Source organism: Peromyscus leucopus, chromosome 1 (assembly GCF_004664715.2).
Source record: "Peromyscus leucopus breed LL Stock chromosome 1, UCI_PerLeu_2.1, whole genome shotgun sequence".
Taxonomy (NCBI): Eukaryota; Metazoa; Chordata; class Mammalia; order Rodentia; family Cricetidae; genus Peromyscus; species Peromyscus leucopus.
The window spans coordinates 140,909,115-140,927,183 of record NC_051063.1 but is presented as its reverse complement, the minus strand read 5'-3'; the positions used below and the strand labels follow the sequence as shown (position 1 = coordinate 140,927,183).

Sequence of the window (18,069 nt, the reverse complement as noted above, 5' to 3'; positions counted from 1 at the left end):
TCGGGGCAGGGGGTGGGGGGGAAGCTCTCAGCAACTTTTAAGGGATGGGATCAAAGACAGACTGCCTTCTTGTTTTTAACAAGTGGTCTCACAGTGTAGCCCAGGCTGACTTCAAAGCTGTGACCTTCTTTTCTCATCTTCTCACTCTCTTGGGGATGAACATTTTTTAACTGTGTTCTATCACTTCTGACATTCAGATCCATAAGTATTTAAGTCTTTTCTCTTTGATACAGGGTCTCCTGTAATCCATGCTTGCCTTGAACTATCTATCTAGTGAAGGGTGGCATGAAGTTTCTTATCCTACTGCCCTCACCTGCCCAGTGCAGGTATTACTGGCTTGCACTGCCACAGCTAGTGTGTGCAGTGCGGGAGACTGAGCCTATAGCTTCATGCAAATTAGACAAGCACTTTAGGACCTAGCTAAATGTTGTGGGATATTTGTAGACAGTGTGAAAATATATTGCTTTGATTGGTGTAATAAAAGCTGAACAGCCAATAGCTAGAAAGAACTTAGGCAGGACTTCTGGGGACAGAGAGGACTCTGGGGAGAAGAAGGAAGGTAGAGTTGCCAGACAGACAGAGAGGAAACAGGAGACACAAGATAAAAGAGAGGTAGTGCCACATGACAGAATGTAAATTAATATAAATGGGTTAATTTAAGTTATGAGAGCTAGTTGAGACAAGCCTAAGCCAAAGGCCAAGCTTTCATAATAAATAAGAAATCTCCATGTCATTGTTTGGGACTGGCAGCAGAAAAGAAAGTTTATCTATATTTGGCGCCCAATGTGGGGCCTCAAATATCCAACCACAGGGCCGAAGAAAGCTAAAAAAAGTTCTGGACAGGAAGCAGAACATGGCTTCCTAGTCCTGCAGCCTCTCAGGTGGGCCAGTGCTCTGTGTACAGAGGTGTGGCTACTGGAGGTTGTCTGCAACTTGAGCTAGTCAGCACCATGCACTAAGCTGAGCTGCACAGTGGCTGACATGGCAGTTTAAGATTTGTCTCATTGTTGTGTAGCTTGGTCTGTTTGTGGAGCCCCTAGCAGTGGGACCAGATCTGTCCCTGGTGCATGAGCTGGCTTTTGGGAACCTATTCCTTATGGTGGGATGCCTTGCTCAGCTTTGATGCAGGAGGGAGGAACTTGGTCCTGCCTCAACTTGATATGCCATGCCTTGTTGACTCCCATGGGAGGAATTACCCTTTCTGAGGAGTGGATGAGGCCGGGTAGGAAGGAGATGGGGGAGGGAACAGGAAGTAAGGAGGGAAGGAAAACTGTGGTTGGTATGTAAAATAAAGAAAAATTTTAATTAAAAAAAAAAAAAGATTTGTCACATGTGGTCAGGGAACATGGCAGGCACTTAGTAAAGCCAGGTTCAGACACAGAAAAACTTTTGAAAGGTACATTATTTCAAAAATTCACTTAGATTCTAAAGAAAGAAAAGAAATGGGTATAGACAATCAAAGGAAAAAATAAACACTTTAAAGATAATAAGTGAAGTCTTCAAAGAAAGAATAAAGCAATATAAAAAGAATAAGTTATATAAAGATGGGAAGTACACAGGGTGTCTGAATCATGTATTGTGCTTTGTTGACACTGAATTTTTAAGTGCTAATTTACAAAAAACAGTAGCTGCTGAGAGAGACTTTGGATTATGGAAACTGCTAAATTTAACCAAACTATATATTTTAAGAATATCTTAACTTCAAAATGAAAGTCAGTTGCATTGGGGGAGAAGGTATCCCTTTGTTTCTATAGGAAACAAAAAAGTTATGGTTCTCTTCAAAATTAATGAAGATCAGATTTGATTCAGGGAGACCTGAAAATCTTGGCTATGGGAATAGAAAAAGAAAAAAAAAAAAAAAAACAGAAAGGCTACAGGACAGGTGATACATATCCTGATCTGTTGACACTGGGACAGCTCTGAGAATGGATAAAACATGATAATTATTGATGGCTACAAAGTCCTCATGACTTATTATATGCCACCTTTTCTATTGCACGGATAGAGGTTTGGCTATACAGTCTAAACAAACTTACAAAGTTAACAGATGCCTTTTACCTGTTCAAACATAGAACAAAACATCTTTAACAGACTTGTGCACACTGAACATTCCACACTTGTATTAATGCAGATTAAAAGTTTGTGTATTTTCAGAAAAAAAAAAAAAAAACGACCAGACACCAATGAAAACAAAAAGCCCAGGTGATCCAGCCTCTCAGAATGCCTCTGTTCCAGTTCCTCAAAATTCTGCATCCATAACAACTTCAAAGGGCCTAGCAGAGATAGTCCAGCCTCATAGATTACACTAGCCAGGACTTCAGATAAGCCCTACAATTTCCCATTACACAGAGACAGCAACAAATGTCACAGCTAGCTTTTCCAGAACTTGACCAATAACCCAATTTTCTCAGAGTTCCCTAAAAATGCCATCAACCCAGACAACAGGAAGCAGTCTAGAGAACACAAGGCCCACATTCCCAAGAGGTGAGGCTGTTCAATGGGTTATGGATGTCATTGTTTAAAGGGGTTGGTTACAAGTTACTAGACAATGTCAGGAAAAAAGCAGAACAAAGGAGATTAGATTCAGGGATTTCTTTCTGAAGGGAAAATGGGAGGATATAATATAGAAATGATGGGATAAAAAGGTAGATTATTGTGTTTATTTTTGAACTAAAATCTACTCAAACATTTTACATTGGTATGGATCTTTGTTTTTTGATACAAATTTAAGGTTATTTTTGTTATACTGTGTGTGTGTGTGTGTGTGTGTGTGTGTGTGTGTGTGTGTGTTTCTACTCTCATTTAAGGTATTGTACCTATCCACCTCATTTAAAGGTGTAAAGTTTTAGTCCTTGAAAGTTATTTAGGATAATAAGGAAAGACAGGTTAATAGTCATCTATAACAATAAAACTTGTAGTCATGTTAGTTATGTTTTCAAGGTTAAACATAGGTATATTTTAAATAGATAGATGGTCTTCAAACACTTCAAAGACCCACAGAATATGGCACTTAAAGTGTTTTAATAACATAATTCTTTTCTTGACAGTGAGACACATCTGCTACTGGCAGCACCAATTTACTTCAAAAAAGGTTGGTGGGCATCGAAGAATCTCCATATGGAGTCTGCTTTCAATGTAGTAAATCAGCTATTTGAGCAAGAAACTGCCCTTGCCTCAACTACTGACAGTATGCTGCCCAAACTGGGCAAAAGAAGGCAACTGCCTAACTTTGCCAAGACAAAGTAGGACAGTCCTTCAAAATTCCTGCTTCACAGAAAATATGTGAGATATTCAAGGTCTGCAGGCTGAAGATTGATGCCCCAACATTGCAGAGGAACCTTGGGTGACTATCCAGACAGCCAGCTGTCTCTGTTACTTCTATAATTTTGAAAGTTGTTTTCTTTGCACTTCTTGTTTACTCAGGTGATATTGTATCCTTCTCAGGTCTCTGATGGAGTTGAAGATGAGATAGCTACAGTTATAATTCTTCTTGTTACCAAATTCAATTAGAAAACTCACAAAAGAGGTATAAAGTATGTAAGTTTGAGAGGCATAAAAGCTTAAAATGATTATCTAAGAAAGGATAATTTTAAGATGGTAATACAAGTTATGATAACAAATGGTTTATGTTTAAAACTTCAAATTCATCAAGATAAGATAGATAATAGAGCATTTTCTCTGATATACAAATACAAATGGACTGAACATTGTAAATGTAATTCTTAGCTGATAATTGTTCTTATTGTATAGTTTTACTATGTTAGAATTAAAACCTTTCATTTTTATTTAGACAAAGAGGGAGAAATTTTGTGGGATATTTGTACACTGTGTGAAAATGTATTGCCGGGACTGGTGTAATAAGAGCTGAACAGTCCATAGCTAGAAAGAGGTTAGGCAGGATTTCCAGGGACAGAGAGGACTCTGGGAAGAAGAAGGAAGTTAGAGACTCTGACAGATGTAGAGGAAACAGGAGGTGCAAGATAAAAGAGAGGTAGTGCTACTTGACAGATGTAGATTAATATAAATGAGTTAATTTAAGTTATAAGAGCTAATTGAAACAAGCCTAAGCCAAAGGCCAAGCTTTCATAATTAATAATAAGTCTGTGTCATTATTTGGGGCTGGCAGTGAAAAGGAAAGTCCAGCTATAGCTACATCCCAAGCAGGCTTTGCTTATACACAAAGAAATTTCAGTAACTTTAAAAAATTAACAAACAGGATACATGGAAATTTAAGTATATTCGTTATGAATGATGTTAATCACTCTCTATATTAGTAATTTATTTTTAAAATGCATAAATAGGCCTAGCAAGATGATGGACTGGGTGGAAGAGCTTGCCGCTCCAACCTAATGATCTGAGATTCATCCCTGGAATCCGTGTGGTTAAAGGAAAGAACTGACTCCTACAAATTGTGTCCTGAACATTACATGGCAAGCATGTGCAGATGCTCCTCTCTCTCATGAGCAAGTGTGAATGCACACAACCTAACACACACACACACATCACACACACACACACACACACCACACCACACCACACCACACACACCACATACACACACCACACACACACACACACACACACCACACACACACATACCACACCACACACCACACACACACCACACACACACACCACACCACACACACACACCACACACACACACCACACCACACACACACACCACACACACACACACACCACACACACACACCACACCACACACACCACGCACACAACACACACACACCACACACACCACACACACCACACACACACACACACCACACACACACACACACCACACACACACACCACAACACACACACACACACACACACACACACACACACACACACACACACCACAACACACACACACCACAACACACACACAACACACACACACACACCACACACACCACAACACACACAACACACACACACACACCACACCACACACCACACACACACCACACACACAGATAATGAATAAAATTTAAAATTGCTTCAAGAATGTAGTAATCAAAAAGTAAGTACATTTTAGAGCCTCTGTGTCCTTAGGTGATGCAAATATCTTAATATTGATAATACACACACACAGTTATTGATACCGTCTGTGACATCTGAAAGGCTGTCCACTGATTTGCCTTTTCATAAAAGGAAATGTTTTTTTGAGACATTCACTTCATTAGATATATTTTACCCCAAAAATCTAAAATAGTAGCGTTTTTCATTTTAATTTGTTATAGCTATATATCATTAATAACAAATTGAGTATTTTAATTTGATGGCAGAGATGTGAGTGGCTCATACTTCCATTATTACTCAGAGAGAGGGATGACTTTCAAATCAGAACTGCCATCGGGTTTTGCCATGGATCCCTGTTCCTTCCATAGTACAGGGGACCCTACTCACAGCACATAGTAACAAGGACCTCTGTGAACCACTGTCAGTATCCTCTCTTGCTTCTGCTCCATCCAGATTCTGAATCCCAGGAAAATTAGGTCACCTGGTTACATGGCATTACTTTTAAAAGGTAAGCACTCGTTAAGATAGACAGATGGGCAGACCAACAAACAAAAGTGAAAAGGATAAAAAAGGTCCCTTTTTCACCCTCTCTAAAATGACTATTATTTTTTAGAGAACATTGTTAGTCATATAGAATAATATGTTTCATTTTTAAATAGCTTCTTAATTCTATGAGAATATCACATGATGTATTTTGATCATACTCATCATCCCAACTCTGCACACAACCACCCTCTTGACCCATACCTTTCTCCCTACCCAACTTTGAATCTTCTTTTTCCCCACACTGAGTCCATCCAGTTTGTGTTGCCCAGCTAGTACTAGTAGTGGGGATTGCCCTGGAGTGTGGTAAGCTTACCAGGGGTCACATCATCAAAACATACTCACACACGCTATCTCCCAACAGCTATCACAGGTCAATAGCTTCTCAGCTAGTGGCTGGATTTTGCACAGGTAAATTTTTTCTTTTCTGAACAGTGGCAGCAAAGTAAGACTGGTTAACCTTACAGGGGCATACAGAATAAACAGTTACTTATTTCCCCAATGCTCCTGGTACTTTTGACAGTGACTGGATCTACTGATATAAGATCAGTGGATGTTGTTGTTTTGTTGTCCTATTCTATATTATCAGGAGTGGTAACAATAATAATGATTATTATATTAGCAATAATACTTGAGTTCCCACTGTATGCATTTATTGCTGACCTCTTTTAGGTATTGACTGTATTCCCTCACTGTAAGTGGAATCCATTTCTTTTCCTGTAGAAAAGTTACGCTATTCTGGGAATGGAGGGAGGTTCTATCATCTTAGATCTTGGGAGGCAGAGGGCTTTTGAGTCTAGTTTCAAAATCAACACAATGTTACATTATAATTGTGGGTTAGGTCCTCCCCTTCATCTCCTAAAAATAGACACCCAGGTGGGAAAACCCAGAGACCAAAGAGCTACAAGAAACATAGACTACTAAATTTAATTCTGAAAGCTAAAATTCATATGGTCTAAAGACACGTTTAGCTACTGACAAGTCACTTTGCCTCAATTTTGAATAGTTGTGATTTGTGCATTAATAATATGCAGAGAGGAAACACGGGAGTGTTTAGTGGAAACCCTCAATAGTTCCGCTCTCTTCATCACTGTGGTGTGATACCATCAGCATTCCAAAATGATCTAATGAGGACTTCAAATATTTTTTAAAAAGCAAAATAACATCTCCTTACTAATTAATATTTTATAAAAAGGGTTTCACCTTGCATTCTGGCATTTACAAAGACTCCTGTTAGAGTTACATCCCCATTTGTTTAACTAGCCAAAGTGCTCTTTGGATAATGCTCAGTGGCCTGAAAGAGCTTTCATCCACGGTAATTTCAGGGGCCTCATGGGCATCAGATGACAGGATGGGTAAATAAAGCAGGTTGCATACACTCTTTACAAAGTTGACATCATCGTAAGCAAGGCCTTACAAACAACAAAACCATTGATGCGTTGTCCTTAATTGCTGGGGATCAAAATTCTACAACTGCAAAAAGAGATTTTTAAAAACAGTCTTCTCAAATGCATAAATGCATTCTTGAAGCTTAAGACTTTTCCTAAGACAAGCACAAGTTCTACCTTAATATTTAGAAATAAAAATAATCCATTTTGTAAAAATGAATTGATAACACAAAGTATGTTTCAGTGATGGCAAAACGCTGACTGTCAAAGGCATGTGTTAAACACTGTCAAAAGCACACATGAGTCTGATGACATGCATAACAATGCTGTGATGAAACGCCTCATTCTGCATTCTAGTCTTAAATGATTCACAAATCAAACAACACCTGAAAGAGACACAGATGTAACAGTGAACGTTTTCTCAATCCATCAATGAAAGGAAAGGACAAGTTCTTATTTAATGAGACCATTCACATATGCAGTTACATTAGTGAATACTACAAGTACCCATTTGAGGGTTGAGAAGATGGCTCGGTCAATGAGTGTTGCTCTATGAGTGTGAGAACCAAGGTTTAGATCCTCAGAACCCATGTGAAACCTGGGGCGCAATCTCAGCATGAGGGCAGCAGAGACCAGGAATCCCTAGTATAAGCTGGGTAGACATGCTGGCTGATAGGGTAAGCTTGGAGATCAACAAGGGACCCTGCCTCTGTATCTAAGGTGGACAGCAATTAAGAATGCTATGATACATCAACCTTGGGACTAAACACACACACACACACAACACACACACGGGGTGGGGGGACATGCACATGTACCTATGCATGGACCTGTACTCACACACATGCAAACATACACTACACACAAGGTATTTCATCTGTAAGACTTAAAATAAGTCATATCAACAAGTTGTTTTTTGACTAATGGGATAAAGGAATAGAAATTACTAATGATGTATTTTTTAACCACCAAACAAAAACATTCTAAGAAAGTAAAGAGAAATAAAGTAATTGTTGTTTAAAAACAAAACAAAAAGACTTAAAATTGCTGTTTTTTAGTAGGTCATCAAAACACATCTTAAAATCTATTCACTGTGACATTCCTTGGGGTGGAGATAAATCATTTCACATAGGTACACAGTAGTCCTCTCTTCTCATCTGTAGCAGAATGTGAACTTCTTAAAATTGAGTTCCTATTTTCAATAATTGTTGACAAAGGATGTGCTTAAACATTAAAATTCTTGCCAAGTTTAAGCTTCTTAAAACTTGGTCTTATGAATTTTCATCTTCTTAAAACTTAATGTAGAGTTAGAGAGACGACTCACAAGTTAAGAATACTTCCTGCTCTCCCAGGGGACCCAGGTTCGGGTCCCAGCACCCACATCAGGAAGACTGCACTGCCTGTAAATCCAGGAGATTAAACACCACCAGCCCTTCACTTGGCGCTTGGTATAATGTAGCGATGAGTGGGGAGGGACAGGTTGGACCTGGCCACGTCTGGAAGACTGTACATGTTGCAGGGCCCACTGGAGCTCAAAGAAGGTCCATTCGGGCCTCCCTCTGAAAGTTCAAGTTCACAAAGCCCCAGGAGAGTGTTCCTAAAGGACAACAAGAAGTGAGAAGCAGTCCCCGGGCCTTGATCTTGGTCACTAATACAGTGACACTCAGAGCAACAGGGAACTGCCGGCATTGCCTGCTGAAGAGTGAACCACAGCATTCAGCAGTAAAGCAAACGTGTGAGGCGGGCAGGAGCCATAGGAGAGACCGCAGCAAAGCAGGGCCCGCCCGCCCGCCCGAAGCATAGTTTACAAGTACAGAAGCTGAAACTGTGAGGCTGGCAATCCATTAGCATTTTGGAATCCCAAATGAACCACTACATGAATACATCTGAGTAACATTATTTGAAAAGAAATTATTTCGTGGAAAATGCTCATTGTGAGAAAACAATTGCTCCCGTGTGGGCTTTGCCTCCTATTACTTTATTCAAAGGGACCCGATAGTTACTTCTACTTATTAAGTGTCGTGTTTTGCCTGAAGCTCACTTTGAAGCAAGACAAATCACGACAACGGAAGTGTATGAAAGGGCTTGTGTTCTGTACCTGAGAAATCAGCGGCCAAGAGGTCTGCCGCCTTCAGAACCTTCACCTGTAGAATGCCAACGTCCTTCACATCCTTCAGTGAGTTCTGCAAGGCCTGTGGAGACAAGGAGGTTAATCTCAAGTGAGAATGGCTTACTGGTGAGCTCTTGTCTGGAAGTTCCCCGGAAGTATATTCCAGATTTCTCTCCCCCTTGCTCATAAAATTCTGAGAAGAGTTGCAGAGCTGTCTTATGTCAGACCCCAGGGCCGTTAGGCATGTATCACAGCCGGATTAGAGGAAAATTGACTGAGAATTAATTAACTGCAGCCTCAAAATAAACAAATTAGAAGCACTCACAATCTGCTTTTAACATCGCCCCCTGGTGCTAGCATAGATAACCCACTGGGAAAATGTGTGGGTGGAATTACATTCATTCTCCCCTGCCTTTTCTCATTAATGCAACTTTTAAATCACCTTTAAAGACAATATCAAGCTGGTCTTGTTATTATAAACTTTATGGATACTGTAGGACTAACCTTCATCCCATCATAAAAGCTTACTGCCAAGGGAAAGAAATCAGAGATAGAAAGAGACTCAGTTTCCTGATCTATGATTCAACCTGTTCCCATTCATTAAATGAAAAATTGGGCTTCTAGTACCACCCTGGAGTCATATTCTCTTTAGTCTTTAATTAACATGGTCCACAGATTGGATGCATTCACTGCATTTACTCATGATTCTGAAGCTGGCACAGCAGTATTTAGGTGTTTCTAACTACACAGCATCCTTAAAAACACGTGTATCAGAGACAAGCAGGTACCTAGTCTCATGCCTACAGAAAAAGTTTACTGAAAAAAAAAACTGTAGCTTCAAAACCTCCAAAATTGTTGCCCTCCTTGTTAAATAACTCAAAGGGTGGGATAAGCAGGTTCTAATGCCTAGGAGACAACAGTAAAGCCTTCTTATTTGGGCATGTGGGAGTGAAACGGCAAAAGTTTGATATTAATATGTTTAGCCTAATCTAACATGCAGCAGCAGCTCTAAGAATTTTTGAAAATTATTGTCTCTATATATTGTCTCTATATATTTTTCTAAACAAACCAACGAGTTAGTTTTTGGGCTATATGGAAGCTTTTGAAATGAATATTTCTATAATTAAAAAAAATAGAAATGCTGTTTACAGATTACTACTCTGCCAGGATGGTAGGCATGTGGACCTGTAATCTCAATGTTGAGACTGAGGCAGGAGGATTGGAATCTGAGTCAAGCCTAGGCTACATAGTAAGTTCTAGGCCAGCCTAAGCTATATAAAAAGACCACATGGTAGTGAATTCTTTCTCTCTCTCCCATGCTGGCTCACTGAAGACACTCAGGATGTCTATTTTCTTAGTAGCCTCAAATTCTAAAATGTTGTTCAAAGCAGTCATTATGATGCCACAAACATTATTTTATAAATATAAAGCATGCTTCATAAATTTCACAATCCACTTGAATTTCAGTCCACATAAATTTCACAATCCACTGTCCACTCGAGGAAAGTATACATTTTCACCTTCCATTTACTTAAATAAAGTCCTCAAAGAAGACAGCAATGGTGAGCTCTGCCAGACGTCTTCAGAATATAACAAACTGGTATACAGACTCTGACTTCATGTGAGATAGAGGCCTAGAATTTTCCCTCCTGAAGATTAAGACTTATTCAATTCAATACACCCGCACAGTGAAGACTTCCGAAGGCAATGAGCTCTACCCTGAGGACAACATGGCCACGGAGTAAAGATTCATCTTGGTTCTGGTTTCCAGGCTTTAACTTTCTTCCAAGGTTAGAAATAAAGAACATGTGTTGATTTGCCAAGAGAAGGAGACCAAACGATGGAAATAAAGCCACCTGGAAGGCCATAGTACAAGAAACAAATGGACACATAAATGCTAAGTATACCATTTCACACATAGCAGTAGTTAGAGATGGTCATACACTGATGTCACCATCAAGGTGGTACAGAATAAAGTCCTTCACATTGACATCATGCCTTATCCAGGCACAGCCCCCATCCTAAAAAAAAAATCTCTCTGTATAAAACATGCTGAACATTTATAGTTACTTAGAAAGTTTCCTCTAATGAACTTCTTTTTCTGTTCAAATATCCACTTGAACCCACAGACAGGCTAAACTAGTATTCCTAGAGTATCCTAAAGCAACTCGAAAACAGCTTTCTGTTGCTTTGAAACAGCAAGGCAAAAACAAGCCTCCTTTCACCACATGCTAAGGCATCCACCCCTAGCTCTGTTGTCTTGATACATGAGACATGGAATTAAACTTGCAGCAAAGATCTCCGTTGGTACTTTTTTCAACACAGAGACTCCATGGCGACTTCAAAGTGCAAGTCGGTGGGAGGAGCCAGGGAGGAAGGGGCCATGTGACAGGAAACATTGGACTCACATATCGCTGGGAGATCTGCTTCCTTTCACTGGGATCCTCGAAGGGGCAGACACAGAGGTCAGAGATGGAGACTCCAGTACAGGGAGTCAGGGTGATCAACATGAGGAGAGCCCCGAGGCAGCTCTCCAGAGGCAGCTCCAAGCAGTTGTCTTGCTTCAGTGGGAGCGCTGAAATATCCACTTTACACCTAGAAACATTGCAGGAGATGGGGAAAGCAGGGGTTAATCCAAGGCCAAAGTCAACTCCTGGAGCCCCCACCTCCACCCTGCTTCACACATAGTCCCTCAGAACCAAACTTCACTCTGTCTGGACACAGGGTATTGATCAGGGAAGGGTGCCAGAGCTCCTCAGGATTCTCTCTAGGCCTAATGTGCTCTAAATTAAAGATTCACTTTCATTAAAGAAAATGAAAAGAAAAGGCAATAACAGAGTATGACACGGAAGAAAAAAAGATGCCAGGTCTTTGCCCAGTAAGGGCCCCAAAGGACAGTACAATCAAGAATGAGGGAGGAGAGTTTGGTGAGGTGGGAGTGAGCATCAGGGATGAGCTTTCCCTGTAACTTCCCTACCCTAAAGGATTAGGAGTTTGCACACAGAAAGAGAAAAGTCAGGACAACCACATGCGGGGTGGAAGAGTGAACGCAGACATTGTCTCCCCAACCGATTAAAGCCAACTGGCAAATGTTCGGTACAGAAATTTGTTGAGGTGGTTTCCTAATAGGCAGGCTTCCCTGGGTGAGTTTCTTGTGGACAAATGGAGCCTGAAGTATCGTTGAATGATCTCTGCAGCATTGCCAGGAAGGGCTGTACCCATCTGCTATAAATTGCAGGTTTTCTGCCTCTTAAGAGCCAATGTTGTAGAGCTGCTGAAAACCTCAAACGCATTTAAATACAGAAGCAAACCCTCCAAAGGGGGATAGCTAGGTGCCGAGCTATTTTTTGGCTCCCACACTGAAAGCTCTGGCTTTGCCGCACCGCACCGTCTAAGTTTCAGGATGCAGGTGGGTGAAGAAGCCAGGAAAGCACTGGGGGGCAGGTGGAGGCAGGCGATGGAAGCGCTGAGATTTAATTATTTTATACAATTCTCAGAGACTCTGTACAATTATGAATGTGATGAATATTCAAGACTTTGGGAAAGAATAGAAGCACTGTCTCTCGCAAGGAGCTAAAGCAGATTTTTATACCAACTTTTCAAGGGACTTTGTGTGTGAGCAAAAAACTAGGAGTCGGTGGCCTTATGGGAAGGAACGCAACTGCAATTTTGAACCCTACAGATACAAAGACAAAATTAATTGGAACAATCGGGGTCTCCCTCACAATTAAAAAGGGAAAACGTAAATTACCAGTCCATTCCCATTTTTATTACAGGATCAAAATTCACATATTAATAAGTGACTCTAAAATTAAACATGAATAGGTTTTTTACTTGCTATTTATGTAAAGTGACTCCAATTATAGGGAGGGGTATGGATTATTTTATATATATTATATATTGTTTATATTTATTTTATATTTATAATATACTATGTATTACATATAATATAAACTATAAATATTAAATTTATATCATATTAACTTATATTCTATATTATATATACAATAAATTCTCAAATATTTCTAATAGAGAAAAAATAATAATACAAATATATTTAGTTTTCTGTGCTTTTAATCAAAATAATGCTTTTATAGCAGTAAGAAGCCTTTGTGAAATAAAATATACTGCTACCCTTGAAAAGAGGGGTCACTTAATAGTTCTCTTTTATAAACAATCATTTAAGTGGGGAACCAAACAAGTGAGGGAGACCCCAATTGTTCAAATTAAGTTTGTCTTTGTATCTGTGCTTAATAGAGAAATATCAAGTGTTTTATACCATCTTCTAAAAATTACAAGTTTGGGAACTTGTTATTAATATCACATGAGTGTGCATACTTAGGGTATTATTTTCCGTTGTTAAGGACATGTTAGTTTGGAAGGGGAATACATTTTCTCAACATTATAATCAAACTGAAAACTTTTTGTCTATTTATCCATGAGGCTTAAAACTGCCATTGCTGTATGTGGTGCTTGGTTACCAATTACTAGTTATCTGCTAATATGTAAAATCCGCTGACGATTTGGATGAAATTCCTTCTTAGCTCATTGTAAGAGGCAATGCTTCTCTTCCTTATTAACAAAGCAAATCTAAACTCTTCCAGATGTAAGCAATATGTTTAAAAATCAATTAAAGATGCATTTATTACTTAAAATCTTGAAAAGACAATTCAAGACCCTCTTTTATTTGTTTAAATAGTTGTGTTAATTCTTTGAGAACTTCATACATTGCATTTGGAAGGTTTTCATCCCCATTACTGGAATGTATTTGTTTAAGAGAATATATAAAATAACTTTAGTTAGTTTTTGTTTGTTTGCTTGCTTGCTTGCTTAGGCTGTTCCTGAAGTCCAAAAAAAGCTTTCGCTGCTTTCTTTTCCCCACTAACAGCTGTAGGTACATGCAGGATCAACCTGTACCAGCTACAAGGAGGATGAAAGATCAACCTCTCTACCTCTTATGGACAAGTCATAGAATTAGCCTGTCAGCGTGTTATGCACCTCACCCAGAACATTCTCACATGGAGCAACTCTTTTTTTGTGATGAAGCAGAAAATATCCATTGTGGTTTGTGGGTCATCATCTCTTCTGAAACTGTTCTACTCTCTCCTTATAACACAAAAGCTACAATATAACCAACAATGTAAACAAATGAGATTGTTTTCTAATAAAGCTTCATTTACTCAAAAGCAGGCTTTGACTCCGGGATTCTGTTTGTCAATCTTGATGCACAGAAATGCTATTATTTGTGCTGTGGTGAATTATGCCAGCAGAAGTATTTTTAATTGCAAGATTGCTTGAAGGTAATATAAAGAGGTCAATAAAGGCATAGGAGACATTAATGTAAGAAATTTTAAAATATTTTTATCTCACTATACCCTATGAAATGGAGCCAAAATACCCAATGATCTGTTTGCTAATAAAAAGAGATAAAGAAAGATTATTATAAAATTGCTCTGCTGTATGAAACTCCACCACTTAGAAGTCCCTTATAAGAAATCCGATTAATGAAAATTTAGGAAGCATAGTGGTCAGCAGAGTGCCGTGCTTCTCTCCATGTGCAAGGTTAGTGACCCTCTCTGGACATTCAGGATAGTGAACCCACAGGGCCCATGGGGAACCAGAAAACACACATTCTAGCTTCACATCTCAGCAAATTGAGTTCACAGGAATACTGGCACAATTCAAAGATTCACCTTGTGAAAATAAAGGCAGAATGGTCGCTGATTTATGCACACCTAGAGAGAAGCTGCTTTATTCATCAACGTGATGTGGGATTCCATGGCTATATGCCCTGCTCGATTCTCTAACTTCATCCAGAGACATCATCAGCCTTTTCCCACCTGTCAAGATTCTGCGGAACAAAGGAACTTGTCTCCTTGGTAGACAGCTGCCTGCATTTGTGCTGACTTCCTAAGCATGTGTGCCACAGGATGCATGTAGAGGTCAGAAGGCAAATTCAGCAGTTGGTCCTCACCTTCTACCTTGTTTCGGAAAGGCTCTCTTTGTTCCTTTCCCCAAGCTTCCTGGGATTCTCCCATCTGCACCTCCACCTCCCTATAGCAGTTCTGGGATTCCAGCTGTTCACACTATGCTTCTAGCATGAATTATTGGGATTTGAACTCTTCTTGCTTACATGGCAAACTCTTTGGTCCACCACTCCAGCCCTTTCTGCCCCACTCTCAGCCACTCATTTTACAAACCTCTGTTTATGTCACCCTGTGTCCTGAACTCTGACCACTTTGAACCAGAACCCCAAGGTCATTTGCATGACTCCGGAATCCACACCCTTCACACCAATGGAAGAGCCACTGTTGGCTGCTTGTGACCGCTCAAAATTTAGTGCTCAAGGGCGGAAGATTCACCGTCTTTGTGTCGTAATGAACCTCACTGCTTTGAGCTTGCCCAGCACACAAGAGGGCTCCGGGACTGGTGAATAAAATAAATGCTCAAACAAACAATTGCCACTGGGGTAAAAAAAAAAAAAAGAAAAAAAAAAAACTACCCCCTCATCTCAAATGACAAAAATAAAAAATCTGTCCCTTTGGTTAATTATTTCTCAGCCATCATTCTTCCCCTGTATAGAAACCAGCTGAGGTAAACGGACTTCCTGGGTTTGAGGTTGAGAACTCCACAGTTCTACTCACCTGAAGGAAACAGAGACTAAATTACTCGTATTATTTTTCCCCCAACAGACATTTATTGAAGCCCCCCTCTTTCACCACAGGCTGTTAAAGTGCTGATTTAGCATTGTTTCTGACCTCCCATTCTTGTCTTTCTCCATTAATCCCACAACATTTTAATGTTTTAATTCAACACATAATTTTACCATATCAGTCAGCCAAACCAGCCCAACTTTGACTTGCTGTGGTAGCTTTTAACCTCTTCTTCATTATCATAACTCCATGTTTTATATTACAGACTGGTCGGCTTTTAGCTTAAATGCAAGGGGCAGGAAAGAGTGCGGTGGTTTGAAAAGCTGTAAATCTCAGCAGCTGAGGAAGTGGGCGAACAGGAAGAGAATGGTGAACGTGTCAAGCCTGGCTGTAAAAGCAGATCAACGACATGGGCTGCAATTTGTCCAGAGAAATATTCCAGCCTGGACTGTTCACTGCTTCAAAGCCACTAATAAACTGGTAGGATGTCAGAGGCACTTTAAGACACCATCTGGGACCGAGGAACGACTGTGAGGCAGATCAAAACAGGAGTGTGCATTCTCAGTCTCAAGCTTTGCAAATTAAGTTTAGAATACTCCATGGAAGAGAATCTCTACAGTCACCCTGAAATGGAATGTATCCATTAAGAAAATGATTTCTTCGTTGAAACAGCACAAAAATGGAATAATTGATGTTCACCTATCCTTTCTACTTTTTCATTTCATTAACAACAGAGGCTGGAGGATGGCTGAGTGGGTAAAGTGACTGCCGTTCAAGCAGGAGGACTTCAGATCCTCAACACACACATAAAAGCTGGGCATAGTGTTCACAGCTCACTGTGCTGGGGGTCCACGGCAGGGGCATTCCTGGGGCTTATTATCTGTGTATATTGTTAGTTACACTGTATCGCATACACTCATAGCTGGGACTGGTTTCTCTTGGGCTTATGTCTTCCTTTCCTTGAAAGTTTACTCCCCCTGCCTCAGGTCTGATGGTTTCTTTTTATAGTTGCTTTGCCAAAAAACAAAACCAAACAAACAACAACAACGAAAGGTGAATTAGGCAGCATGTTCTCAGGGGAGATTGGCTCTTGTGAAAGCATGTTCATCTTTGGGACTCTATCCACCCTATCTTCAGTTACTGAAGGTCAGATAGAACCTGTGGGTGGATATGCTATGGGAGAGGGGCAGTCACACTCAAGAAAGCTTCAGAACATAGATATAGGGAAGAGGCAATCTCGAGACCACTGTTTTGTATATGAGCCCAGCTCCTATAAGCAAAGGCTACACCAACCATGAATCTCGAATGGTGCTATTCATCCCCCAGTCAGTAAATATGCAAATATCTTTGAACATGCCCACTGTTCATATATATATATATGGTTACATTATATATATATATATATATATATATATATATATATATATATATATAACTGGTTACATTTATATATATGGTTACATTTAATTTATTTGAATTAAATAATTTTAGTTTTATATTTTATAGAGATCTATAGTTGCCATAGAGAAAAATTTCAAAATTATTAACAGAAATGTAATGCTCACTGCAGATAATGTCAATGGATATTGCTACTGTTTCTGACCTGAATGTTAGCCATGGACTCCAGCAAAATAGACATACAGTAGATTCATTACCAAAATCACATAGTAACCCCTAAAATGTTACATTTCCTTCCTGTATCAAACTATCCACAATGGGAATCTTCACCAGGGAGAATTTCCTTAGAGGGGTATGAGAGTATTAATATGTCTGTATTCTCCAAATAAAATGGAAGATGGGTCTCAGGAGACAGTGAGCATCTGCTTGCACCGCTAGAGAGTCCTCTAGTTTTGAGTAGTTGAAGTAAGAATAGCTAAGTCTTGGCGTGACCGATACAAAGGAAAATAAGCTAGAGGGGACAAAAATGGGGAAATGTGGGCTGGTAGGATGGTACCTTAAAGTTGCTTGTTGTACAAGCCTTATGACTTGAATTTGAACCTGTGACCCCACGGTAGAAGGAGAGATTCTACTCCTGGAAGTCGTCCTCTGACCTCCATATGAACATCTTGGCATATGCCAACCTGCACACATAGACACTATTAAGTAATTTTTTTAAAGTTGAAATAAAAAAGAAAGAAAGAAACTCATAAGAATAATCTACAAGTAACTTGCCAGAAATAACGCATGCTAGTACAACGGTTTGCGGTTCTGTTTGTTTATGAGACAGGGTTTTGCTGTGTAGCCCAGGCTGGCCTCAAACTCATGATCCCCCCTGCTTAGCCTCCTGAGTATTAGGATTACAAAATCCAAGACACTTTGTCCTGCCATCATGTCTCCATTAAACC

The 18,069-nt window shown here is 39.7% G+C and overlaps 1 protein-coding gene across 4 annotated transcripts in view; it reads right to left on the bottom strand.

Moving 5' to 3' along the window:
- The window catches only part of Mctp2 (multiple C2 and transmembrane domain containing 2), a 279,955-nt gene that overhangs the window by 115,689 nt on the left and 146,197 nt on the right, over positions 1 to 18,069 (bottom strand). For all 4 annotated transcript variants that reach the window (XM_037198675.1, XM_037198670.1, XM_028880331.2 and 1 more), the window contains 2 exons: positions 11,480 to 11,666; positions 9,060 to 9,153 (listed from right to left, as the gene is read on the bottom strand). In XM_037198675.1, coding sequence (XP_037054570.1) covers positions 9,060 to 9,153; positions 11,480 to 11,666 — 281 coding nt within the window. The remainder of the gene's footprint in view (positions 1 to 9,059; positions 9,154 to 11,479; positions 11,667 to 18,069) is intronic.